The sequence below is a fragment of the Nicotiana tabacum genome, chromosome 15 (assembly GCF_000715075.1).
Source record: "Nicotiana tabacum cultivar K326 chromosome 15, ASM71507v2, whole genome shotgun sequence".
NCBI classification, from domain to species: Eukaryota; Viridiplantae; Streptophyta; class Magnoliopsida; order Solanales; family Solanaceae; genus Nicotiana; species Nicotiana tabacum.
Genome location: NC_134094.1, coordinates 20,949,725 through 20,976,846, shown reverse-complemented (window position 1 = coordinate 20,976,846; position 27,122 = coordinate 20,949,725). Strand labels below are relative to the sequence as shown.

Below are 27,122 nucleotides of genomic sequence, written 5' to 3'. Positions count from 1 at the left end.
GAGGAAAAGCATGCCCAGTTAGAGGAGAAATATAAGAAAACCTTGGAGTAAAATAAAATTTATGGCTCCACTGTAGGAGTAAAATAAAATTTATGGCTCCACTGTCCGTGATTTTGAAGCCAGCCTCCGTTCTATGAGATTCACGCGAGAAAACCTCTATGTAGTTCTTGCTGCATCCGATCGTGAGGCTGCCTCCACTGAAAGATTGAACAATTTGGGGACGACCTTGAACTCCAAAACTGAAGAGCTTGCTGGCACCGGGGTGAAGTGTGCCCAATTGGAAGAGAAGCATAAAAAGATCATTGAGCATAATAGACTTTTTAGCTCTATTGTCCGTGATCTCGGTGTCCGCCTCCGGTATGTTGGATTCGCACGGGAAAGCCTTTATACCGAGGTTGACCAACTTAAAGAAGATCTCACACGTCGATCGGCTTCCCTCGTTATTGAAAAAATATATACTATGTACAACATGAGGAGAAAACCCTTAGAAGAGGCTAAAGCAAGTGTCAATGACTTTGATGTCGAAATCGCTACAGCCCGTAAGCTGGAGTCAGCTACTAAAAGGGGTCTTCAGGCCAAGCATGATGCTACCAATTCTTCTGGATCCGGTTCTGAGTCCTCGGGAACTGAAGAGGAACCGGAAGGCGAAGATGTTGAAGGCCAAAATGACATAGGCCAAGATATCGAATCGGCGGCGGATATACCTACTTCTCCTGGAGGCGCGGATGCTTCTCTTTCTCTGGGTTCCGGAGATGCAGCAGTTTAGTCCTTTTCAAACTTTTGTTCTTGTGTTGCTTGGCACATGTGTTGTAAATTAAAATCACTTTTCCGTTCAAGTATCGTATAAGTTTCTGGTTCTGCGTACTTTCGTTTAAACATTTGCGCAAGTTTTCTCTTTGCATCTTTTTTCGTTTAAGTGTTTGTGCAAGTCTTACTGTTTGCGTCTAATCATGTAAGGCTTTGGGTGAATTTCCCCTCGAAAGCATTTGGATTCCGAGTATAAGCTCTTCCGAAATCAAGCCTTTAACATGAGAGTTTTAATAAGAGTGGGACCTCTTACTTTTACGATGCTCTTGAAGAGGACGTCTAAGTTCATTATGGCACTAGCATTTGAAGTATTTGTTTAACTTTTAAATGATAAAATCAAATCATCGTTCAGACAAGAAACAAGATATAAATAAAAGGACTTTACTTTATTCCTTCCATTTTCAAAAGTACACAAGCATTCGTTATGCTAAAAAGAAATTGAAATATACGTAAATAGATTTATAAATCTAAAGATACCAAGAACAAGAGGCGGCAATAACCGAAATGCATGTACGTCTTCAATGCCAACACCCGCCACATGCAGTAACATCAACTCCAAAATCTGCACGCAAGGTGCAGAAGTGTAATATGAGTACAACTGATCCCATGTATTGAATAAGTAACAAACCTAACTTTAGGTTGAGAGCAGTGACGAGCTTGGACAACGGTCAGAGTCCAACACCAATAGACAAGAACAACTCATAACAATATAATAAAAGCAACACAAGTAATATCTCAAAGATATGATGTTCAGCTCGTTCACAGTTACAGAAAAATAGGCATGCTTTTCAGGTATAACAGTAAAACCCCAAATCTTTCACCGAAATCGCCAAAGTATGAGTATATCAGAAAACTGTTATTTTTCTCAAAATATTTCAACAACAGATAAGTTGTTTCATTCTGAGATAGCATGAGAAAAGTACATCTTTATGCTTACGTATCAATGTGCATGTAAAGTCATGAATGTCACAATACCGTGTAGCATGAGGAAATGCATCTCTATGCCTACATGCCAAGTATGCATGTCAATGTAATGCATCACAATGATGAACTCATGTACTCATACTCTCAGAGTATTCAAACTCACTCAGCACGCTCAATCACTCAGCCCCTCCCAATCACTCAACACTCTCAATCACTTGGCACTCGACACTCGCACTCAGCACTCAATGGTACCTGCGCTCACTAATGGTATGTCAGACTCCGGAGAGGCGGAGGCCCAAGCGCTAATATAAGCCAATATGGCATGTTGCGGCATGCAACCCGATCCCATCATGAATCAATAAATCCGATTGTGACGTGCAATCCGATCCTATAAATATCACTCATAATCAAGCCCTCGGCCTCACTCAGTCATCAATCTCTCCAGTATCTCGGACTCACAAATCTCATGCCAATCAGCCCAAACAATGATATATGATGTAACAATAAATTATAATATAGGCTGAGATATGATATGCAAATGATGAATGTGATTGAGTACATAATTGCAATTTAAGCAAATAACTCAACAATAGAAATGACCTCAGTGGGTCCCAAAAGGATAAGCATATAACCTACACATGGTTTCTAACATGGATCAAAGTTCAATTACTCTAGCACGTAGAAATTTCATGGATAGAAACAAGATTAGGTAACTATACAATACCATAGAATCAACCGAGTCATAATTCACATGATGCACGCCCACACGCCCGTCACCTAGCATGTGCATCACCTCAATACCAAACACATAACGCGCATATTAAGGGGTTCATACCCTCAGCACCAAGTTTAGAAGTGTTACTTACCTCGAACAAGCTGAATCCAATACCGAGCAAGCCAAACAATACTCCAGAGACGCTATCCCATGCGTACCGACCTCTAAATGGATCAAAACTTGCCAAAAATAACTCAAGAACATCAAATAATGCCAAAGGAAACAAACACAATCGATAAAGGTGAAATCTTTAATCAAAAGCCCAAAGTCAACCAAAAAGTCAAATCCGGGACCGCACCTTGGAAACTGACAAAACTCCTGAAATTTGACAATCCATTCAATTATGAGTCCAACCATACTAATTTCATCTAATTCCGACTCCGTATCGATGTTCAAAACTCAATTATTCACTTTAGAAAAATTTTTGATAAAAACTCTTAATTCTCCAATCAAAATATGGATTAATTCAAAAATGAACTTCTGTAATCATATTAAAATTAAAAAAATTATAATTATTTACTTACCTCCATGAAAATACGAGAAGAACACCGCAAAAATCACCTCAATCGGAGCTCTAGAACTCAAGATACGCTCAAAATAGCAAAAGAACGCAGTCTAATTTTTTTTATACACATGGATTTTCGCTTTTGCGACAAAAATTCTGCACCTGCACATTTCCATCTGTCATTTCCGCTTTTGCGGACCATTGTTTTGCACATGCAGGTTCACAAATGCGGACCCAACTTCATATCTTCGAAGCAGCAGCACCAACTCTCTTTTTCGACACTAAAATGAGCATAACTCCCTCATACGATGTCCAAATTCGACGATTCTTTTTTATATGGATCCGTAATTACGATACAAATCTAATGCTTCAATCAAAACAGAGCTCATTTTCTTAATGTGATACCAATTATACTTGAAAAATGACGTTGTAACATCAAAAACGAGCTTAATACAGCCCTAAACCTATCTGAAACTCACCCGAGCTCCTCAGGATCCCGTCCGAACATACCGACAAGTCCCATAAAATGACACAGACTTACTCAAGACCTCAAATCACGCATAATAACACCAAAACTATGAATCATACCTCGAATCAAACTTAATAAACTTTTGAACTTTCAACTACCAAAACTCGTGCCGAACCATATCAAATTACCTCGTAATGACCTCAAATTTTGCACACAATTTTCAAATGACATAACGAAGCTATTCTAATTCCCGGAAACACAATTCTAACCTGATATCATCAAAATCAACTTCCGGTAAAACTTATGAATATTCCAAACCTTCAAATTGTCAACTTTCGCCAAATAGAGCCGAAACCTTCTAGAAACATCCAAATGCAAATCCGGGCATACGTCCAAGTCCAAAATCACCATCCAGACCTAACAGAACCATTAAAACTCCGATCCGAGGTCAAATACACAAAAGTCAAACTTGATTAACTCTTCCAACATAAAGTTTTCTAGTTGAGAATCATTCTTCCAAATCAATTCCGAATCATCTAAAAACCAAAACTGACGGTTCACACAACTCATAATACATCAAATGAATCTACTTAAGACTTCAAACAGTTGAACTAAATGCAAATGTTCAAAATGACTAGTTGGGTCGTTGCAGACCGTCCTCCACACATGGGGACTTACATGTGCTAGGCACACTTGGTAGCGGATACAAAACTCCACAATAACGGAATCAAGCTCCCCGCTCAAAGAGAATGGCCCCAAAGTGAAGGGATACATATAAAAATACGTGAAACCCTTCTTGGGGAAGGTTATCCGCTTTGTTAGATCAAGAGTGATAATATCTCAATCTTGACAGTGACAATCTTCCTTCACATCAGAAATACTGGAAGGATGGGTGGAAGAAGGATATACACTAACAACCAATACAAGGGTGAGCGGAAGGATACTTCTTTTCAAAGTCTTTGGCGGTGACAAGACTCTTTGGGATGATGGAGCTCACCGTATGAGGAGCAACATCATCAGCTTTACCTTTCTTTGCAGAACTAAGGTTTCCGGAAGAAGAGGCCATTTTTTATCAGAAAGTAGGGAAGGTTTTCTCTCAATAAGAAGGTTAAAAAAAGGTTGAAGACAAAGTACGAGTTGAGTAAAGAAAGTTTGAGAAAGTGTAGAGAATTATGAAGTGTAAATGAAGAGGTTTGATGCGTATAAGCAAAGGTATAAGCGACTAAAATCGTGGTCATAATTACCTCGATAACCGGCAAAAGTGATGCTAAATCGTGGGATGACGCGTGTTCGGGGCATTAAATATGGAGAAACGTGCGTTTAACCAACCGTCAGAAACTTTTCAGAGGGGGTCAGAATTTTCCGCCAAAAAAGGTATTTCTACCAACTTCCCAGTGACACAAAGTTATGCCACCGGAAAGTAGGGAGACTATCTTTATGGGGTAAAATATGTTCATATTTAATGATCGCATGAGAAAGCGACACGTGGAACCGAAGGCAGAAGATAGCTAAACCCGAAGGTAATGATCTTGCTTGTCATTAGAGAGAATGATACTCATAACGACCAAATTAATGCTGGCATCCGGTAGCATTCAATGAAGAATATTCTATAGCATTAAGCGCATGATTCGTTACAGAGAATATGACATTCACTGCCCACCGTTACACATTCTTCAATGACCCTCATAATTGTTATTAAAGAGGAGCTCGATCGTAGAACCTTGTTCCCTAGGTGCAACTATAAATAGTGTGCTCTATTATCATTATAAATGACGCGAATTTTCTGACAAGCACATACTATATTCTATCAAAAGCTCAATAACATTTTACTTTCTTGCTTATTTGTGTTGTTCTTATTGCTCTCGGTATCTCTGCGCCCAGAACCAAGATATCTGTCGTCTATTTCAATTTTAAGGCTACGTCTTATATTTATGTTTAATTTATTTATTATTTTTGGATCAAATTAATTTTTTTATCTGTAAATCACGTAAAAATTAAAATGTACCATTTTACGGGTAAATAAAAATGACACCCCTTTTTGTTTGATAATTTAATTAATCCGACCAAAAAGAAGGAGGAAAAAAAAAAACAGTTTTACTCTCTTTTGGGTTCCCTTTGGAGAAAACTCGCCACTTACCCCGCAATATTAAAGCTGATGTCTCTGTTTCGTCTTTGCATTTCTTTGTCCAAATGACATTAGCAGAAAGCTGCAGAATTTCTCACGGTCCATTGAAATCTGTCATTTCTTTCAAGTTTCACATAACAAATTATTGAATCCCCTAACTTGAATTATTGAAGTTTCAATTTTTATCAATTATAAAAGTAGAAAAGGGTACTTTTGTCCACTTAAACTGCTGGCTATGAAAGTCCGTCCAGTGAAGCCTCACTTTTTCAAGCCAATTCAACCAGGTTTCAAGCACGCTCTGGTGAGTCAAATTATACCCTTTTAGTAATTGTTTCATCTTTACTTTGTCTATTTTATGTATTATGTATCATATGGAGGTTGAAGAATTTATCCCAGAAAAGAAAAACATTAATAGATTAAGTAGAAAAGCAGTTATGACATTCAGCAGATCTTGCCAAGACTGGAAGATTTGAAAATGATGTTAAGCTTCTTAGCTAAATTACAAAATGTTCACATCAATGAGCAGGAGAGAGACTATCTAAAGTGGCCCACTAGAGAAGTAAGAAATTTCGGGTATTCAAGATTTAATATATATATATATATATATATATATATATATATATATATATATGCATAAAAGTAATCTTTGACTTATATACTTAGTATAATTTTTTATATACACAGTATAATTTTCCGAACACTGACAACTGACAGTTGGGAACCACCTTCACTTTATGTGGCTACGCTACTAATAGTGGGGAAATAAATAGAAGGAAATTTTACAGTGAGGAATGTTATGGTAAATTAGTTAGAAGCAGCAGCATTATTGATGATTGGCCTTTGAAAGTAATTTGGAGGACAAAAAGTTCCAACAGAAGTGGCATGTTTTGTATGGTTGTGTTGGGGCATGTTTAACTTAAGAGAATATAAGAAACAACGGTATAGCAGGAATTCTGCAACAGGTGTTATTTATATATGACAGAGAATGAGAATATACACCATTTGTTTTTGCATTGTCCTGTATAGAGGGGATCCAAGATTTTAACTTCATGGGTTCGAGGTGACATGACTGTTGATTCAATTGCTTCAGTTTTCCCTTTGCTACCAACTGCTTCGTTGTTCAGTCAACCCCTTGAATGATGCTTGCACTTTCTCCAGAAATATTGCCTCAAAAAATACATTAGTTTATGCATGTAATTAATAAATACTTTTTTAAATAAACGATTTGTGAGAATTAAGTACACAATTATGATCAGAGATGAGACATCAACCGCAAAACTGTTAGAATCAAGTAGGAAGAAAAACTAGTGTAGCAAATAAAGTTCTTACCATCCGCCCCTGGTCTTATAAAGATGAAGGCTTGGGACATGTTTTTGTGCTTTTTTGTGGTAAAATGGGTATTGCCTGGCTGTCTGAACTCTGAAGAAGCATTTGTTAGCTGTGAAATGTGGAAAGTTGGGAAATTCATCATAAATACTCGGAAAATGATCCCATTTTGTGTTATTTGGAGCATTTGGAAGGAGAGGAATCAGAGGTGTTTTGATGGAGTCTTAACTCCAATTCATGTGCTGAAGACTAGATGTTTATTGAACCTTTTTGCTTGGTGTAACCATTGTAATGTGAATAATGCGGTTATGCTTTTGGATTTTGTAAGCTCCTTGAATTGTATAAGGAGTAAAATGAAAGTATAGAAGCCCCTTGTCTTTTTACTGCAATTGCATCATGATTAATGAAAATTCAACTTTTGCCTGATAAAAGAAAGGTAGAAAAATGGTAGAGTTTCAGGGCCTAAACAAAACAGAATAATGATTTGGGACAAGTTTATGTTGTACTGCAGAAAATTCCTGTAGGTTTCTTGAAGTATCTGAAGGGATATAAGAAGGAACATGCAATACTAAGAAAGGATGGTAAGAAGTGGCTGGTGAAGGTGAACGGCTATCAACTGGAAGAGGGTTGGGGAAAGTTTGCAGAGGAGCATGATCTGCAATTGGGAGATATGTTGGTGTTCAGACATGAAGGGAACATGGAGTTTGAGGTTACCATCTTTGATTCGAGTCACTGTGACAGAGAGTATGCAGAGTATATGCTGGACGAAGAAGAAGCTAACAATGTTGAATTCAAAGGTAAGACGTTTAGAGTCCATTTTTATATACTTGATGAATTAGCAAGTTAATTCCCTTAATCTTGACATAAATTTCAATTTGTTTAGATAAAACTTTAGCCAAGATGTGGTGGATGTTTAGACATTACTTATACTTTAATATTTTTGACATATTTAATTTTTTGACGGATTTTTTTTACGATTTACAATGTAACAGACAAACCAAGTGCAGAAGCTGATACTCACAACCCTTTTGGTCAATCTCATTTTTTATGCACTGTTAGACCCTATTGCCTTAAAGGTTACTTGGTAAGTCTCAAAATTCATTTCCCCCCTAACCGTTCAAGATATGTGTACCGTATTTTCCCCTCTTTGTTAACTAGAATTAATTACCGCGAAAATATGAAGCATATGATAAGTTTGATGATATGTGCAAATCCGTTATAAACCTTATGGCCTGTTAAATGATTACTTTGTAACTCTCCAAACTCATTTTCCCCTAACCCTTCATGAATCTTCTTTCCCCTCTCTTTTTGAATTAGAGTATTTATAATGAAATATGATGCATATGAAATGTTTGATGAAATGTGCAAATCGTTACAAACAATTTCAGTGCATTCCTACTCGATTTGCAGCAGAAAATGGTCTCACCAACAAGAATTGTGGTTTGATTATTAGAGATGAAAGACAAAGATCATGGAATTTAAGGCTATATACTTCCTGTTCTCGAGTTTATATTGGAGGTATATGGGGTGAATTTCGTGTTGCAAATGACTTAAAGGTGGGAGATCGTATAATGTTTGAGATTGTTACTAATGGAGAAAAACCAATCTGGAAATTCCATGGTAAGTTTTCTCATTCAAGCAACCTCTTGATTTTCGACAACGTTTTTACTTTGTAAAATACACCATGATACTATATTACGTCTTTGATAAAATTACTTATATTTGTCGACAACCTCTTCTCGCATTTTATCCTCAATGCTCACTACTTGCACCTTGTGGCGAATGTGGTCATTTTTAATATAATCTTGTATGACCTCACATCTATCGTAGCATTCTCATCTCTGCAACACTCATCTTGTGGATATGTTGGACTTTGGAGTCTCAACATTCACTACCATTATACTAAAAACAAAAAATTGCAAAATCATGTAGGAGACTAGGCCAGTACCATATAGATCAGACTTTGGAGAAAGAGGCATGCCATTGATTCTCTTTACATCAAATGTCTACATCCAAACTTGGAAATGTAACAATGTGACACTATTTGGATATTCTGGATTAACTATTTATGTTGGATGAAATAATTCATTCTTTGCCTTTAATATGAATTGTTCGAAGAAAAGAAGGGCATTCATTGTCTTCTTTTTTCTTCGAGATCCAAGTTCGAATGATCCCTTTTGCTTGTCCATGAATGAATCCACATTCAAATCCTTGCACGCCTTTCTTTCTTTCTTTCTTTCTTTTCGTTGTCCTCTAATCTTCTTTCTAATTAGCCGTAATCATCTATGTCATCATATCTTCATCAGTTACAGAATCAATTTCTACTTCATTGGTTTCTTCTTCTATGCCATAGTCATTGTTTGGATATATCTTGCTGAAACCAGGGACAAAAGAAGGGACTGATGCATTTAATGTTAGTCTAGAGGTTTCATGAATGCATTGTGCATCATAGGTTTGACAGGGCTAAGGAAAATCCAGAAGCTAATGGTGGAAAGTTAGTATCCAAAGGTGGAAGTTGAACCATAGTTGCACTTGATTAGTATCCTTGCCTCCTATTTCATCCTTGTTTTATGTTGCTCAGATTTATCCTGACTACTTCGTTCAATGTCAGGAATTGGAGCTAGAAATGCCTTCAAATGCTACATTCTCTGCCTCAGTTGTAGCATTACTGGTTGATTTGGGAGTTATATTTACATCAGGACTGCTAATATCTTTTCCCATTAGAGCCTTTCAGCCACTAAACCCCCGAAGCTTCATTAGAATCCACATCCAAATTGCACACAAGAATTGAAGGAATAGGGGTAATAGCATAAAAGAGATTTGTGACATTCAAAGTAGCATTTTTATTGCCTTGTGCCTGAACCTCCTGCTGCTTTGGAGTGTCATCTGTCATCTTTTCACGTCTCCTCTAGTCGAATTAAAATATAAATCATTAAACTTTATTTCATTACATCATGCTTGCCTTTTTAGCTTTTTCCTTATCATTTGGAAGCCTTATGTAATGTGATCTTTCTTTTTATTCTAATTGTAACACTTCCTCATTCCTTTCTCTTTCTTTTGCTGTCTTGTTCTTTATAATGAATATCAGACATTAGTATAAAGCCCTCCGACATGATTCCTCTTAATGCACAAGTATCTACTCCAACTTCTGGTGATAATGATCTTCCTTATTTTATTTCGACCATCAAACCTTATTCCATCAAGAAGTCAGTTTTGGTAAGTGATTTAAACTTTACATTCTTTTCTTTGCCTTTTTTCCCTTTTTGGGGTAACAACTGAAACTAAATTACATAATGAAATATAATAAATTTTATGGTAGTATTTCCCACTGGATTTTGCAAAATCAAATGGGTTGATAAATAGAAAGTGTGAGATGATTCTGAAAGATGAAGCTCAGCGATCTTGGTCAGTGTGGCTAGGGAGAGATGCACATCATTTTGGAATTATACGTGGATGGACAAAATTCAGAGCAGCAAATTGTCTCCAAGTAGGAGATGTTTACAAGTTTGAACTCATCACGAACGCGAAAATACCAATTGCGTACTTCCGATGTAAGTGTTCTTCCAGTTTTAATGTATATTTCTTTTCACTGACCGTGCAATTTGTTTTTATACCATTATGTCATTTTAAAGGTAATTAAAAATAACATGAAAAATAAGGAAAATATTATAGTCAAACCTCTCTATAACAACCGCGTTTGTTCCAACATTTTTTGGATGCTATAGTGAGGTGTTGTTATTGAGAGGTTTGATTGTCTCATGAAAAATAAGATATGTAACCTTCTATAGTAGGTTAAATTTCATTGACAGGGTAAAAGTATTATTACACTGGCAGTAGATATAGTTAGTTAAATCCTTTAATCTAATATTATCCTTTTTCTGGTTTAGTAGGGAAGACACTGTTGAAATTTTGCATAATGGTTTTAACAGTCGATAAAGTTATGAATAATATTTAATAAAATTTACTTTTAAGTTGTATACATGAGATAAAATTTTGACATATATTATTGACACAACATTATATTGGAGATTAATTTTGAAAGTTCCCGATTTCCGATTATAAAAAGCTTACCATAGATTTGCATGATTGTATGGTGGTTTTGCACAATCAAGTTGAGTTTATATAGTGGCAAGAATAAGTTAAAATTTGGTAATGAAATTTCTGCAAAACTGGGTTCTTTTTTTCCCTACTGGTCTCGGATTCTTCACAGTTTTATGGTTTCTATGTAACATTTCTCATAATTGTATAATTATTATTTGAAAATATTTAAAAGGTATTTACATGTTTTATTATAGCTTGAAAATTATATAACATTACTAAAGATATCATACAAATAGTTACATCATTGGCTTCTTAGCAGATTTTTGTGACAACTTTCATGAAATAATGTATTTTGCAGACAAATATTCTGCAGAGGTTGCAAAGAGAGAGGACCATTGAAGCAACTGGACTTTTGGTCCTTGATCTTTAATTTGGCTGAGATTGTCTCCTATAGTATTTCTTTTAATCTTGTTGAAGATAATAGAGACAGTTGTAAGAACAACCTATAAAGAAGCTATGGCTTCTAGAGTTGCAGCCTTTTGGAAAGATACTATTCCCTCCGTTTCAATTTATGTGAACCCATTTGACTGAGCACGAAATTTAAAAAAAGATAGAAGACTTTTGAATCTGTGGTGTAAAATAAAGCATATATATTTTGTGTGGCTGCATAAATGTAAATTGTTTCCAAATAAGGAAAGAGGTCATTCTTTTTGGCACGGATTAAAAAGAAAATAGATTCAAATAAATTAAAACGGAGGGAGTATTAAAGATGAAATAAATTCAATAATGTCAAATCACACTTGGGAACTTATTGATTGCCTCTAACTTCTAAACCTATCGATTGTACGTGGGTGCTTCTGAAAAAGTACCACAGCGATGAGACTTTATGTATTTGCCAAGTTAGATTAGTAGCTAAAGGCTTTTAACATAAAGATGGAACTGATTATTTTAATACATACATTGGTAGCAAGAGTTACTTCGATTAGAATTATATTTGATTTAGCATCTATTTATGACCTATATGTTTATCGAATGGTATCTTGATGAGGAGGTATATATGGAATAACTAGAAGGATTCGTTCTATCAGGAAATTAACATAAGGTTTATAAATTTGTTAGATCTTTCTATGGACTAAAAAGCTCACAAAGAACGACATGAAAATTTTGACAAAGCAATTGTATCATTTATACTAAAGTATGCAGTGATAATTTTTTTGATGACATGTTAATGGTAAGCAATGATGTGAATGGCATACTAAAAACGAGGAGGTTTCTATCTTCCTCTTTCTAGATGCTGTCAAAATGATTTGGTCAGGCGAGGTTTTTCTTCCCGTTCGCGATTGGATATCGCAAAGGGAAAAATAGTTGAGTTGGGTTTTGCTTTCGCTTTCGTGAAGGGAATTTCGCGTTCGCGAAGAGGAGCTTGGTAAAGCATCGCATTCGCGAACAGTGTCTCGCGTTCGCGAAGGGTAATGTTGGGCAACACAATTTTGTGCTTCGCGAACGCGAGGGACCTGTCGCGTTCGTGAAGAAGAGAGGTCTGGATAGAAAGTTTAAGTTCTGAAAATGGGACATTTTCCATTTTTGATGGATTGGAGGTCGGGAAGAGGCGATTTTCGGGAGATTTTCAAAGAACACAACGGGGTAAGTGTTCTTAACTTATTATTGGTCAAATTACCCGAATTCATGGTTGATTTTAGCATTTAATGGGTGTATTAAGTTGGAAATTTTAGAAAGCCCTCTTGGTTTAATTGTGGCTAGATACGAGGCTTTCAGAGACCAATTCACGAGGCAAGGGGATTGCGGATTAAGAAATTACACGGTTTGAGGTAAGTAACACTTCTAAACTTGATTTTGAGGGTATGAATCCCCGAATTGGTGTTATATAAATTGTTTGGAGGTGACTCACACGATAGTTAACGAGCGTGTGGATGTGCACCATTGAAATTGTGACTTGAATAAATTCTGTGAAGTTGTAAAAATTAAAGAATCATGTTAGTATCTGAATATTTCCCCTGTGTTAGAGAAATTGAGCTGAGGCTCTTATTAAAGACCGTGTTTAGGCTACGTGCCGATAGTTTAGGACCCATGGGGTCGTGTTGCTATTAAATTAATTGTTTTAAAAATGTACATTTTAAAAATATTCATCCATTGTGAGGATATTTATGGGATCAAGTTGCGTGCGGCAGCAGGCCATATGGAGGCTTATAGGCTTTATTATTATATGGATCGGAGCTGCCTGCCTGCAGCAGACCTTATAGGCTTTACTATTATATGGATCGGGGCTGCCCGCCTGTAGCAGGCCTTATAGGCTTTATTATTATACGGATCAGGACTGCCTGCCTGCAGTAGGCCATATCGGCTTTATATCACGCTTGGCTGAAAGAGCCCCTCTGGAGTGTGTACACAACCCCAGTGAGCGTAGATGATTATATATTTGGGATGGACTTCCGAGGACATGGACTTGCCTTACTTATTTATATTGTGATGAATTTCCCTAGACATGGATCTTATCCGTATCCTTTACATTTGGGGATAAATTACCCCATGTTTGGATTGGCCTTATACGGTACTAAGTGACTGACTGTCAGTCGATGTGTATATATATACGGGATGGAATATCCCTGGGCCGAATTTGCCATAAATAGTATCGAGTGACCGAATGATTTGTGACCAGTATTTACAGGAGGTCTTTCCACTGAGATGTCATACTCCTCATATCATGCAATATTGATCTATTTCACTTGTACCGAGTTAAACTGTTGAACTTGGAAGCATGCCTACATTTCTGTACCATTATTTATACTAGACTATACCTGCGGAGCTTGTCACTACTTTCAGCCCAGAGGTTAGTCTTGTTACTTATTGAGTTGGTTGTACTCATACTACACTCTGCACCTCGTGTGCAGATCCAGGTGCTTTTGGACACGGCGACTGTTAGATCTCAGAGTGCTATTAGTTGGAGACTATCAAGGTTGCTGCCTGAAGTCCGCTGACCTTGACTCTCTTTCTTTCAGTTATTTTATTGTTATATACTTTCAGACAGTGTTTTATTAGTCAAACTTTGTATTCATATTAGATGCTCATGTACTCAGTGACACCGGGTTTTGGAAATGATTATAACTGTATTGTTAGATTTCTTCCGTTGAATTTAAATGTTATGTGTTTTTTAAACTTAAAAGATATAGTGGTTTATTGAGATTGTCGGCTTACCTAATATTGAGATAGGCGCCATCAGAACAGGTGAGATTTTGGGTCTTGACAAGTTGGTATCAGAGCCTAGGTTACATAGGTCTCACGAGTCATGAGCAGGTTTAGTAGAGTCTTGCGGATCGGTACAGAGACATCTGCACTTATCTTCGAAGAGTATGCCGAGCCCTTAGGAAAATTTCACCTTATTGCATTCTCTCGTGCGAATTTGTAGATTCCGAAAATTAAATTTCTGTTATTCTATTCTCTCACAGATGGTGAAGACACGTCCTACCGGATCAGACAGTCAGCCACCAGTGCCACCAGTTAGGGCTTCGACAGGCCAGGGCCGTGGTAGAGGCCGGGGCCGAGATAAAGGTCGAGGTGTAGCTCGTACAACAGTTGGAGCAGCACCTGTAGCACCACCGATTTCTCCAGCTGAGGAGCAGATTCCAGATATAACTGAGCCGATAGGACCAGCTCAGGCACCGACTTTGCCTATTGTGATTCCAGGCCTTCGGGAGGTTGTGGCCCAGATATTAACAGTTTTCACTGGCCTTGCTTAGGTGGTACATGAGCATCTAAATGAATACAAAGTCTGACTAATAAAATCTTTGTTTGAAATATAGAACATTACAATAACTAAACAGGAAGGGAATCAAGCCTGCGGACGTCAAACAGCTACCTTGATAGTCTCCAACAAAAATAACTCTAAAATCAAGCAGTCGTCGTAACCGGGAGCACCTGGATCTTCACACGAGGTGCGGAGTGTAGTATGAGTACAACCAACTCAATAAGTAACAAGACTAACCTATGGGCTGAAAATAGTGACGAGCTCCGCAGGTACAGTCCAGTATAAATACTGGTACAAAAATGTAGGTATGCTTTCAAGTTCAACAGTTAAACTCAGTTCAAGTGAAATAGATAAATACTGCATGATATGAGGAATATGACTTCTCAGTAGAAAGACCTCATGTAAATAGTGGTCATAAATTATTCGGTCACTCGGTACTATTTATGGCCAATCCAGCCCAGGGGTATTCCAACTTGTATATATATACACAGCGACTGACAGTCAATCATTCAGTATCGTATAAGGCTAATCCATCCCTGGGGTAATTTATCCGCAAATGTAAATGTCACAGACAAAATCCATGTCCAGGGAATATGCATCACAATATAAATAAGTAAGGCAAGTCCATGCCTTAGGGAAGTCCATCCCGAATATATAAATCATCCACGCTCACTGAGGGTGTGTACACACTCCGGAGGGGCTCCTTCAGCTCAAGCGTGATATAAAGCCGATATGGCCTACTGCAGATGGGCAGTCCCGATCTGTATAATTATAAAGCCTATAAGGCCTGCTGCAGGCAGGCAACCCCAATCCATATAGTAATAAAGCCTATAAGTCGTGCTGTAGGCGGGCAACCCTGATCTATATAATAATAATATATATAAAGCCAATGTGGCCTACTGCGGCGCATAACTCGATCCCATAAATATCCTCTCAATGGACGAATATGATTGAGTGTGAAATGTATATTTTTAAAATAATTAATTCAACAGAAACACGACCTCATGGGTCCCAAAATATTGGCATGTAGCCTAAACATGATCTTTAATAAAAGCCTCAACTCAATTTCTCTAACACGTGGAAAATGATCAGATAATAACATGATTCTTTAAATTTTACAATTTCACAGAATTTATTCAAGTAACAATTTCAATGGTGCACATCCACACGCGCGTCAACTATCGTGTGCGTCACCTCCAAACAATTCATACCCTCAGAACCAAATTTAGAAGTATTACTTACCTCAAACCATGTAATTTCTTACTCCGCTATGCCCTTGCCTCGTGAATTGGTCTCCGAAAGCCTCGTATCTAGCCACAATTAATTCGATTCAGTTAATACAATTTATTAAAATTAATTCTATAAGAAAATACTAATTTCCCAATAAAATCTAAAATTTAACTCAAAAATCAATCGTGGGGCCCACGTCTCGGAACTCGACAAAAGTTACAAAATTCGAAAACACATTCAACCACGAGTTTAACCATACCAAATTTACCAAATTTCGACATCAACTCGACCCTCAAATCTTCAAATTAAACCAAGAGAGTTTTCTAAAATTTCCAACTTAATACACCCATTAAATGTTAAAAACAACGATGGATTCGGATAATTTGACCAATAATGAGTTAAGAACACTTACCCCATTATTTTTCTTGAAAATCTCCAGAATATCGCCTCTTCCCGAGCTCCAATCCGTGAAAAATGGAAAATGGGACAAAGTCAAATTTTCAGAACTTAAACTTTCTGTCCAGACCTCTCTTCTTCGCGAACGCGACAGGTCCCTCGCGTTCGCGAAGCACAAAATTGTGCTTCCCAATATTGCCCTTCGCGAACGCGAGACACTGCTCGCGAATGCGATGCTTTACCGAGCTCCTCTTCGCGAACGCGAGCTCCCCTTTACGAAAGCGAAGGCAAAACTCACCCTAACTATTTTTCCCTTCGCGAGCGCGATACCCAATCGCGAACGCGAAGAACAACCTCGCCTGACCCCAGCTCCTCTTCGCGAACGCGAAACCCCCTTGCGAACGCGAAGAGAAAATCTTGCTTGCCCCAAATTCCCCTTCACAAACACGAGGACCCACTCGTTAATGCGAAGAAGGAAACTAGAAAAAAATACCCCAGCAGTCTTCAGCCACTAAGCCAAGTCCAAAAATGATCTGTCACCCATCCGAAACTCACCCGAGGCCCCCAGGACCTCAACTAAACACACCATCAAGTCCCATACCATCATACGAACTTAGTCGAACCCTAGAATCACCTCAAACAATGTTAAAACCACGAATCATATCCCAATTGAAGCCTAATAAAACTAAGAACTTTAAACTTCTACTTTCAATGCCGAAACCTATCAAATCAAGTCGGATTGACCTCAAATTTTGCACACAAGTCATAAATGACATAACAGACCTATTTCAATTTCCAGTATCGGATTCCGACCCCGATATCAAAAAGTCAATCCCCCAGCCAAACATCCCAAAAATTCAACTTCTGTTATTTCAAGCCTAATTCCACTACGGACCTCCAAATTACAATCCGAACACGCCCCTAAGTTCAAAATCACCCAACGGAGCTAACAGAACCATAAAAAATCAAATTCGGGGTTGTTTACACATAAGTCAACATCCGGTCAACTTTTCCTACTTATGTTTTCAATTATGAGACTAAGTGTCTCAATTCACTCTGAAATCCTTCTGAACCCGAACCAACTAACCCGGTAAGTCATAAAATAACTGTAAAGCATAAATTGAGCAGTAAATAAAGGTACGGGGCTGTAATACTCAAAACGACCGGCCGAGTCATTACATTCTCCCCATCTTAAACAAACATTCGTCATCGAACGGGTTTAGAATCATACCTAGAGTCTCAAATAGGTATGGATATTTTCTCCACATCTCCCGCTCAATCTCCCAAATAGCTTCTCCAACTGGCTAGCCCTTCCACTATACCTTCACTGATGCTATGGTCTTTGACCTTAGCTTTCGAACCTGTCGGTCTAAAATAGCCACCGACTCCACATCATAAGTCAAATTACCATCCAACTGCACTGTACTGAAATCCAAAATATGAGACGGATCCCCTGCATACTTTCAAAGCATGTACACATGGAACACTAGATGAACACCTGATAGACTAGGTGGCAAAGCAAGTTCATAAGCCACCTCTCCAATCTTCTTAAGTATCGCAAAAGGCCCAATATATCGAGGGCTCAACTTGCCCTTCTTCCCGAACCTCAACACACCCTTCATGGGTGAAATGTTGAATAGAACCTTCTCCCCAACCATGTAAGCAACATCACGGACCTTCCGGTCAGCATAACTCTTCTATCTAGACTGCGCCGTGTGAAGCCGCTCCTGAATCAATTTAACCTTCTCCAAAGCATCCTGAACCAAATCAGTGCCCAATAGCCTAGTCTCACCCGGCTCAAACCAACCCACCGGAGACCGACACCGTCTCCCATATAAGGCCTCATACAGAGCTATCTAAATGCTTGATTGGTAGCTGTTATTGTAAGCAAACTTTGCCAGTGGCAGAAATTGATCCCAAGAACCCCCGAAATCTATAACACAAGCGCGTAACATATCTTCCAATATCTGAATAGTGCGCTCGGATTGTCCGTCCGTCTGAGGGTGAAATGATGTACTCAGTTGAACTTGTGTACCTAATTCTCGCTGTACTGCTCTCCAAAACTGTGATGTAAACTACGTACTCCGATCTGAAAAGATAGGACACTGGCACACTGTGCAGATGAACAATCTCACGGATATAAATCTCACCCAATCGCTCCGAAGATTAAGTAGTACCAACTGGAATAAAATGCGCGGACTTGGTCAACCGATCTACAATCACCCAAACTGCATCAAACTTTCTCAAAGTCCGTGGGAGCCCAACTACGAAGTCCATGGTAATACGCTCCTACTTCCACTCTGGAATTTCAAGTCTCTGAAGCAATCCGCCCGGTCTCTGATGCTCGTACTTCACATGTTGACAATTTAAACAACGAGCTACAAACCCAACTATATCTTTCTTCATTTGCCTCCACCAATAGTGTTGCCTCAAATCCTGATACATCTTCGCGTCACCTAGATGAATGGAGTACCGCGAATTCTGAGCCTTCTAGGGAATCAATTCATGCAAACCATATACATTAGGCACACATAGCCTACCCTGCATCCGTAATACACAGTCATCCCTAATAGTGACTTCCTTGGCATCACCGTGTTAACGTTCTCTAATACAATCATAAAGAGAAGACTGAGAAACCACACAAGCCAAAACTCGGCTCATCTCGGAAATATCCAATCTGACAAACTGGTTGGACAAGGCCTGAACATCCAAGGCTAAAGGCCTCTCTACTACCAGTAAGTATGCTAAGCTGCCCAAACTCTCCGCCTTACGACTCAAGGCATCGACCACCACATTGGCCTTTCCGGGATGATAGAGAATGGTGATATCATAATCCTTAAGCAACTCCAACCACCTCCACTGCTGCAAATTAAGATCCTTCTGTTTAAACAGATGTTGTAGACTCTGGTGATCGGTATAAACCTCACAATGGACACCGTACAAATAATGCCGCCAATTCTTCAAGGCATGGATAATAGCTTCTAACTCAAGGTCGTGGACCGGATAATTCTTCTCATGTAGCTTTAACTGTCTGGATGCATAGGCAATCACTCTACCATCTTGCATCAGCACTGTTCCGAGACCAATATGAGACGCATCACAATACACAATATAAGAACCTGAACCCATAGGCAACACCAATACTGAGGTTGTAGTCAAAGTTTTCTTGAGCTTTTGAAAGCTCTCTTCACATTCATCCGACCACCTGAACGGAGCACCTTTCTGGGTCAATTTAGTCATAGGCATCGCAATAGACGAGAAACCCTCTACTAAGCGACAATAATAACCGGCCAAGCCGAGAAAACTTTGAATCTCAGTAACTGAAGATGGCTTGGGCTAGCTCTGAACTGCCTCTATTTTCTTCGGGTCCACCTTAATCCCTTCATGGACATTATGTGTCCCAAGAATGCCACTGAGCTAAGCCAGAACTCACACTTAGAGAGTTTGGAATAAAGTTTCTCTTCTTTCAGCCTCTATAGTACAATACTCAAGTGTCATGCATGCTCCTCCTAGTTACGTGAGTACACAAGGATATCATCAATAAATACTATGACAAATGAATCAATATATGGCTGGAATACACTATTCATCAAGTGCATAAATGTTGTTGGGGCGTTGGTCAACCCAAAAGACATCACGGGGAACTCATAGTGGTCATAACGAGTCCAGAATGTCGTTTTTAGAATATCTGAATCTCGAATTTTTAACTGGTGATACCCGGATCTCAAATCAATTTTGGAGAACACCCTTGCTCCATGAAGCTGGTCAAATAAGTCATCAATACGCGGCGAAGGATATTTATTCTTGATTGTGACTTTGTTAAGTTGCATGTAATCGATGCACGTCCGCATTGTACCATCTTTCATTTTCACAAACAGAACAGGTGCACCCTAAGGCGACACACTAGGCTTAATAAACCCCTTGTCAAGAAGTTCCCGAAGTTGCTCTTTCAATTCTCTCAACTCATCTGGTGCCATACGATATGGAGGAATAGAAATGGGCTGAGTGCCCGACACCAAGTCAATACCGAAATCAATATCCATGTCGGGTGGCATACCCGGCAAGTCTGCAGGGAATACATCCGGAAAGTCTCGCACTACCGGTACTGAATCAATAGTAGGGGTATATGCATCAACATTTCTCACAAAGGCCAAATATGACAAACACCCATTTCCAACCATACGTTGGGCCTTCAAATAAGAAATTACCCTGATGGGAATATAGTCTAGAGAACCTCTCCATTCGACCTTCGGCAACCTCGGCATTGCTAATGTCATGGTTTTTGCGTGATAGCCCAGAATAGCATGACATGGAGACAACCAATCCATACCCAGAATTACATCGAAATCAACCATACCGAGCAATAAAAGATCAACTCTAGTCTCTAGTCCCCCAATAGTTACCACACACGACCGATACACACGATCCACTATAATAGTATCGCCCATCACCGTAGATATACGAACAAGTGAAACTAAGGACTCACGTGCATATCCAGATAATGAACAAAATATGATGAAACATACGAATATGTGGAACCATGGTCAAATAATATAGAAGCTTCCTTGTGTCACATTGAGACAATACTTGTGATCACTGCATCGGAAGCAACAACATCTTGCCTAGCATATAAAGCATAGAAGCGGGCATGACCGCCACCAGATCTGCCTCCCCCTCTTCGGTGACCCCTAACTGACTAAGCCCTACCCCGAGCTGGCTGGGTGGGTGGTAGAGAAACTGGTGCAGATGTAGTATCCTGAATCCTCTGTTGAACTGGACCTCGTGTAAGGCGGGGAGAATATTTCCTCACATGACCCAACTCTCCACACTCATAGCACTCCCTCTCGAAGAATGGTGGCAAGTTTTGAGGTGGACCTCGAGAACCATAATAACTACCAGAAGAACCTGGTACAGATGATCCCTGAACTGATGGTGCACGGGGCGTACTCTAGGCTAGAAGTGCACTAAGAGACGACTGACCCTGATGAGAAATGTATGAACCATGGATGGATGATGCACAACGGTGAACTGGACGACCCGTCTGAGCGTGTCTGTAAGGACGACCCCTGCTGTGGTAGGACTGCCCTCCAGAAGGTACTCTACCAGAACCGCCCGAACCTCAAGGCCTCTTGGCCTCCCTCTCACCACGCTCCTGGCTACGGACCACCTCTATCTACTAAGAAATGTCAACCACCTCGTCAAAAGTGGCACCAGATACCCTCTCCCTAGTCATAAGCAACCGCAACTGATACACGAGGCCATCAATGAACCTCATAATCCTCTTCTATCAATGGGAACCAACCAAACTATGTGACAAGCCAACTCAGAAAATCGCATCTCGTACTGCGTCACAGACATGCCACCCTGACGTAACTGCTCAAACTGTCTGTACAGCTCCTCTCTACCAGATTGCGGTGCAAACTTCCCCAAAAAGAGAATGGAGAATTCTTGCCATGTAAGTGGTGCTGCACCGACCGTCCTGTGCCTCTCATAAGCCTCTCACCATCTAAAGGCAGCCCTAGAAAATTTAAAAGTAGTGAACGATACCCCACTGGTCTCCAAAATACCCATTGTCCGAAGCATCCGCTGGCACTTATCCAGAAAAGCTTGAGCATCCTCTGACTCAGCACCGCTAAATGATGGAGGTCGAAGCCTCCAAAATCTCTCAAGTCTCCTCTTTTCATCGCCTGCCATAACAGGGACTACCGGGGCCTGAGCAGCTGCAACTAGCTGGATTGGTAGTTCCAGGTGCGGCCTGAGCCGAAACCACATGAGCAAGGCCAGTGCAAACTATCAATATTTAGGCCAAAGCCTCCTAAAGGCCTGGAATCACAATAGGCACAATTGGTGCCTGAGCTGGTCCAGTCGGCTCAGCTATATCTGGAATCTGCTCCTGAGTTGGAGCAACTGGTAGTGCTACAGGTGCTGCTCCAACTGCTGTATAAGATACACCTCGACCTTTACCTCGGCTCCGGCCTCTTGCGACCCTAACTGGTGGCTGACCGTCCGATCCGATAGTACATGTCCTTACCATTTGTGAGAGAATATAATAACAGAAATTTAGTTTTCGGAATCAACAAATTCGCACGACAGAATGCAAGAAGGTGAAATTTTCCTAAGGGTTCGGCAATCTCTCGAAGATAAGTACAGACGTCTCTGTACCGATCCGCAAGACTCTACTAAACCTACTCATGACTCGTTAGACCTATGTAACCTAGGCTCTGACATGAATTTGTTACGACCCAAAATCTCACCTGTCGTGATGGCGCCTATCTCAATATTAGGCAAGCCGACAATCTCAACAAACTACCATATCTTTTATGTTTAAAAATATAATATTTAAATTCAACGAAAGAAATCTCACAATACAGTTATAATCACTCCCAAAACTCGGTGTCACTGAGTACATGAGAGTGTAAATGAATACAAAGTCTGACTGAAATATAGAACAGTACAATAACTAAACAGGAAGGGAATCAAGTCTGCGGACATCAAGCAACTACCTTGATAGTCTCCAACAGAAATAACTTTGAAATCTAGAAGTCGTCATATCCGGGAGCACCTGGATCTGCACGCGAGGTTCAGAGTGTAGTATTATTATAACCAACTCAATAAGTAACAAGACTAACCTCTGGGCTGAAAGTAGTGACAAGCTTTGTAAGTACAGTCCAATATAAATAGTGGTACAAAAATGTAGGCATGCTTTCAAGTTCAATAGTTAAACTCAGTACAAGTGAAATAGATCAATACTGCATGATATAAGGAATATGACTTCTCAGTAGAAAGATGTCACGCCCCGAACCTAGGGGGCGAGACCGGCACCTAGTGCCTCACCTAACCTAGCGTACCAACTTGCGACTAAGGGATTCTAAATATATAATGTCATAATTTGGCCATTGGGCCACATTGCAAGACACTTTGCGAAGAAAAATATAAAACTGAGCTGAAACTAGCGCTGACTAAACATCAATATAAAGCTGGGCCGACAAGGCCATCATAACTACTATAGCTGACACACCAACAACACATACATACCAGGCCAACAAACCCAACATACTGCACTAGCTGACAGGATATGTCTACAAGCCTCTACTAATGGATGTATTATGATTAGAACAGGGCCCCGACCTACCCATAACAAATATACATACATACAAAAAATGTACATAAAACCCTAGACCCGACTACTCCGAAGGACGTGGAGCTTACCGATCAGGCTGAACTTGGGAAACACCTACTGAGGAGGTCTACCTGTCTATTTATCTGAACATGTACGCATGAAATACAACGTCCCCGGAAAAGGGACGTCAGTACAAAATAATGTAACGAGTATGCAAGGCAATAACAAAACTGAAAGCTGAAACTGAATTGATAATATAATAACTAAAAGTAACTGGGAGTCAAAGACGATCTGGAGATATACTTACCTGTTGATACTAACTCAACTCCTTCAATATAGTAAATAAAATAAATGTCTGTCCCTATAAGGCTCGGTACGTGTAACTGCTCCACCATAGTACGCTCGCTCATAGGCGCTCGACCATACTACGATCTGTATCTCGGCTATCCTGGGCTCGATCATAGGCGCTCGGCAATAGTAGGCTCGGTATATAACTTACAATCTGATCAGAGGTTGGCCAATAGGGGCCTGCCCACCGATTATAGCTTGATGGTGGTGAAAATACTATAATACTGTATATATATAGATCCTCTCCACTCTTGACTGGAAGAAGATAATACTTAATTGAATATAAAGTCCCGATAAGGGAGAATACTGTAATTTATGAGAATAGGATAATGTATATAAATTCGGGAGTATGAACTTCTCTTTATGCCTCGTTATCAAACACATGTAGTTACGAGATCATGCCAAAATGAAGGAAGGGCTTAGCCTTAACATACCTTATCACAATATTCCAATCACCAAGTTGAACTCGCCTCTTCGTATCTTAATCTAAAACAATGATCATAATACTATCATTAAGTTACGAAAGGTACAACTATCTCAAAATGAACGACACATTTATTTTCTATTAAAACGGGCAGCATCTCCCCTCTAATCCTTACTTCTCCAAATTCAAGATAACACCAACAACACAAGAAAGAAACAATAATAACATATATACATTATTTTCCAACCTTATATACACCACAAAATACTACAAAATAGCCCAACAGCAACACAAAACGGTTCGCTACAAGTGAATAACTCGAACTCACGGCTTCCGATCACCGTCCCGTGAGTTCTTACAAATATAGAATGACTTACTACGAATTTAAAGCATAAAAAAATGGATTAAAGAGAGCAGTAAACTTACCTTATTTTTTGGATAACTCAGCTCCTATCTTGGTTCTTCAAACTCTAGGTTTTACCTCCATTTAGAACTTGAAAGGGAGAGAAAATCAATTAGGGTTTGTGAGAAATTTTTGGGAGGATTTTTGCATAGCTTAAGATATGGTTATTATGCCTTATTATCAGTATAATATATTAAGGATATAGGCCTTTAAAAAGTCCTCTTTGGATGACCTGAACTGGCCCATTTTTGGGCTCTCATTTAAGCAAGTAGGTGACAGTCTGCGCAGTCTAGCAAAAATGCCCATATCGCTCTACTCTGATATCGTATTGACAAACGGTTTAATGATTTAGAAAATAGACTCATAGATATTCAATTTTATGGGTGGAACACCCCATAAATATAAGTATATTGGGAGAAAATTGTAGTCACATTCTACCTAAAGTTTCAGTAATACTTATGAACGTAACTTGTGATGACTTTCATCGACTTGTTTTCCACCTCTCGCCTGACTTCAAAATATAACACACGACTATCATACGATTAAGATAACTCATAACATAACCTCATTATCATGTGAAGCACCCTAGTCTCACCCCAAAAGCACATGTTATAACATTCCCAACTTGCCGACTTTTGACGAAACATTATTTTCTACAATTCCTTTAGCTTCTGAACCTTCCAACCCTCTTTGTACTTATTTTTCATAATCTTCAATATTTTTAACCTCCAAGGTAACATGATTAACTTACTTTATATATTTTCAAAGATCATCTCATTTTTAGTCCTACATTAGTTTGCTCACAACGCACTTTTACGTACGAAAATATAGGGTGTAACATCATTCCCCCCTTGGGAACATTTGTTCTCGAATGTTTACTCTTAGAGACTTTGGAAAACTTTTGCCAGAGTCTCCTCCGTACACTTGACTAAAACCAACCTGCACGCAGTTAGAAAATATACTATGCATGTCACACATGGCCAATGTCTATAAATAGCAACACTTTGCCTCACACAGCCGTGAATCATAAATACCGAAAGTCAAGAAATAAGAGCTTACCTGATGACCTACTAGCATGAATAGAGTTGTGCTGTAGCATACCATCACGAGCCATATCTTCAGTTTGAAATAGGTGGGGGTATTTAGACTTCATTTCTTCCTCCGCTTCCCACATCATCTCTTCCACATTCTTGCTTCTCCATAAAACCTTCACGGAGGCTACCTCCTTATTTCATAGCTTGCAGATTTGTCGGTCTAGGATGTCAATTAAAATTTTCTCGTATAAAAAGTCCTCCATAATCTGTACATCATCCATGAGCACCACTCTGGTAGGATCGCCAATGCACTTCCGTAGCATAGATACGTGAAAAAATGGATGTACTGACTCTAATTCTGAGGTCAATTCTAACTCATAAGCTACTTGGCACACTCTCCGAATGATCCTATAAGGCCCACTATACTGTGGGCTAAGCTTGCCTTTCTTGCCAAAATGCATCACGCTATTCATAGGTGATACCTTTAAGAATACCCAGTCATTAACCCCGCACTCTAAGTCTCATCGCTGCACGTCAGAATATGACTTCTGATGACTCTGAGTTGTCAACAGTTGCTCCCGGATAAGCTTTACTTTCTATACGGCCTGCTGAACCAGGTCTATCCCATGTAACCCTGATTCTCCAACATCAAACCACCCTATAGGAGATCTGCACTTACGCCCATACAAAGCCTCATATAGAGCCATCTGGATACTTGGGTGGTAACTGTTATTATATGCAAACTCGATAAGTGGTAGATGTTCATCCCAACTTCTTTTAAAATCTAACACACATGCTCGTAAAATATCCTCGAGCGTCTGAATTGTGCACTCGGCTAGTCATTCAGTCTGTTGATGAAACATTGTGCTGAGATTCATCTGAGTCCCTAGACCTCTCTGAAATGACCTCCAAAAATGTGCTATAAACTGGGCCCCACGGTCAGATATAATAGATACTGGTACTTCGTGTAGCCGCACTATCTCCTTAATATATAACTTTGCATAATCTTCTGCTATATATGTAGATCTTACCGGTAGGAAATGAGCTGATTTTGTGAGCCTATCGACTATCACCCATATAGAATCGAACTTACGATGAGAATGGGGTAAACCCGTGACAAAGTCCATGTTTATCGCCTCCCATTTCCACGCCGGGATCTCTATAGTCTGCATTAGCCCTCCGGGCTTCTGATGCTCTACCTTCACCTACTGGCAACTAGGACACTGGGCGACAAACATAGCAATGCTCTTCTTCATATCGTTCCACCAGTACACATCCTTAATGTCATGATACATCTTCTTCAACCCAGGTTGAATGGAGTACCACAAATAATGTGCCTCTGACATAATCCTGTCTCGTAGCCCTGCTACATATGGAACACATAGACGACCCCTATATATTAGAACCCCATATCCCTTGAGCTCTAGCAACG

At 39.4% G+C, this 27,122-nt stretch overlaps 1 protein-coding gene across 2 annotated transcripts in view; it reads left to right on the top strand.

Moving 5' to 3' along the window:
• The first annotated feature begins 5,556 nt into the window (after positions 1-5,556).
• LOC107758999 (B3 domain-containing protein REM10-like) overlaps positions 5,557-27,122 on the top strand; it is a 159,213-nt gene continuing 137,647 nt past the window's right edge. Inside the window, exons 1-7 of one of the 2 annotated variants that reach the window (XM_016576855.2) lie at positions 5,557-5,906; positions 7,443-7,728; positions 7,924-8,015; positions 8,320-8,551; positions 10,020-10,147; positions 10,251-10,482; positions 11,331-11,595. In XM_016576855.2, coding sequence (XP_016432341.2) covers positions 5,841-5,906; positions 7,443-7,728; positions 7,924-8,015; positions 8,320-8,551; positions 10,020-10,147; positions 10,251-10,482; positions 11,331-11,371 — 1,077 coding nt within the window. In that variant the 5' untranslated portion in view covers positions 5,557-5,840 and the 3' untranslated portion in view covers positions 11,372-11,595. Of the gene's footprint in view, positions 5,907-7,442; positions 7,729-7,923; positions 8,016-8,319; positions 8,552-10,019; positions 10,148-10,250; positions 10,483-11,330; positions 11,596-27,122 lie in introns of those variants that run through there. The other variant, XM_075230644.1, reaches the window with a different exon arrangement.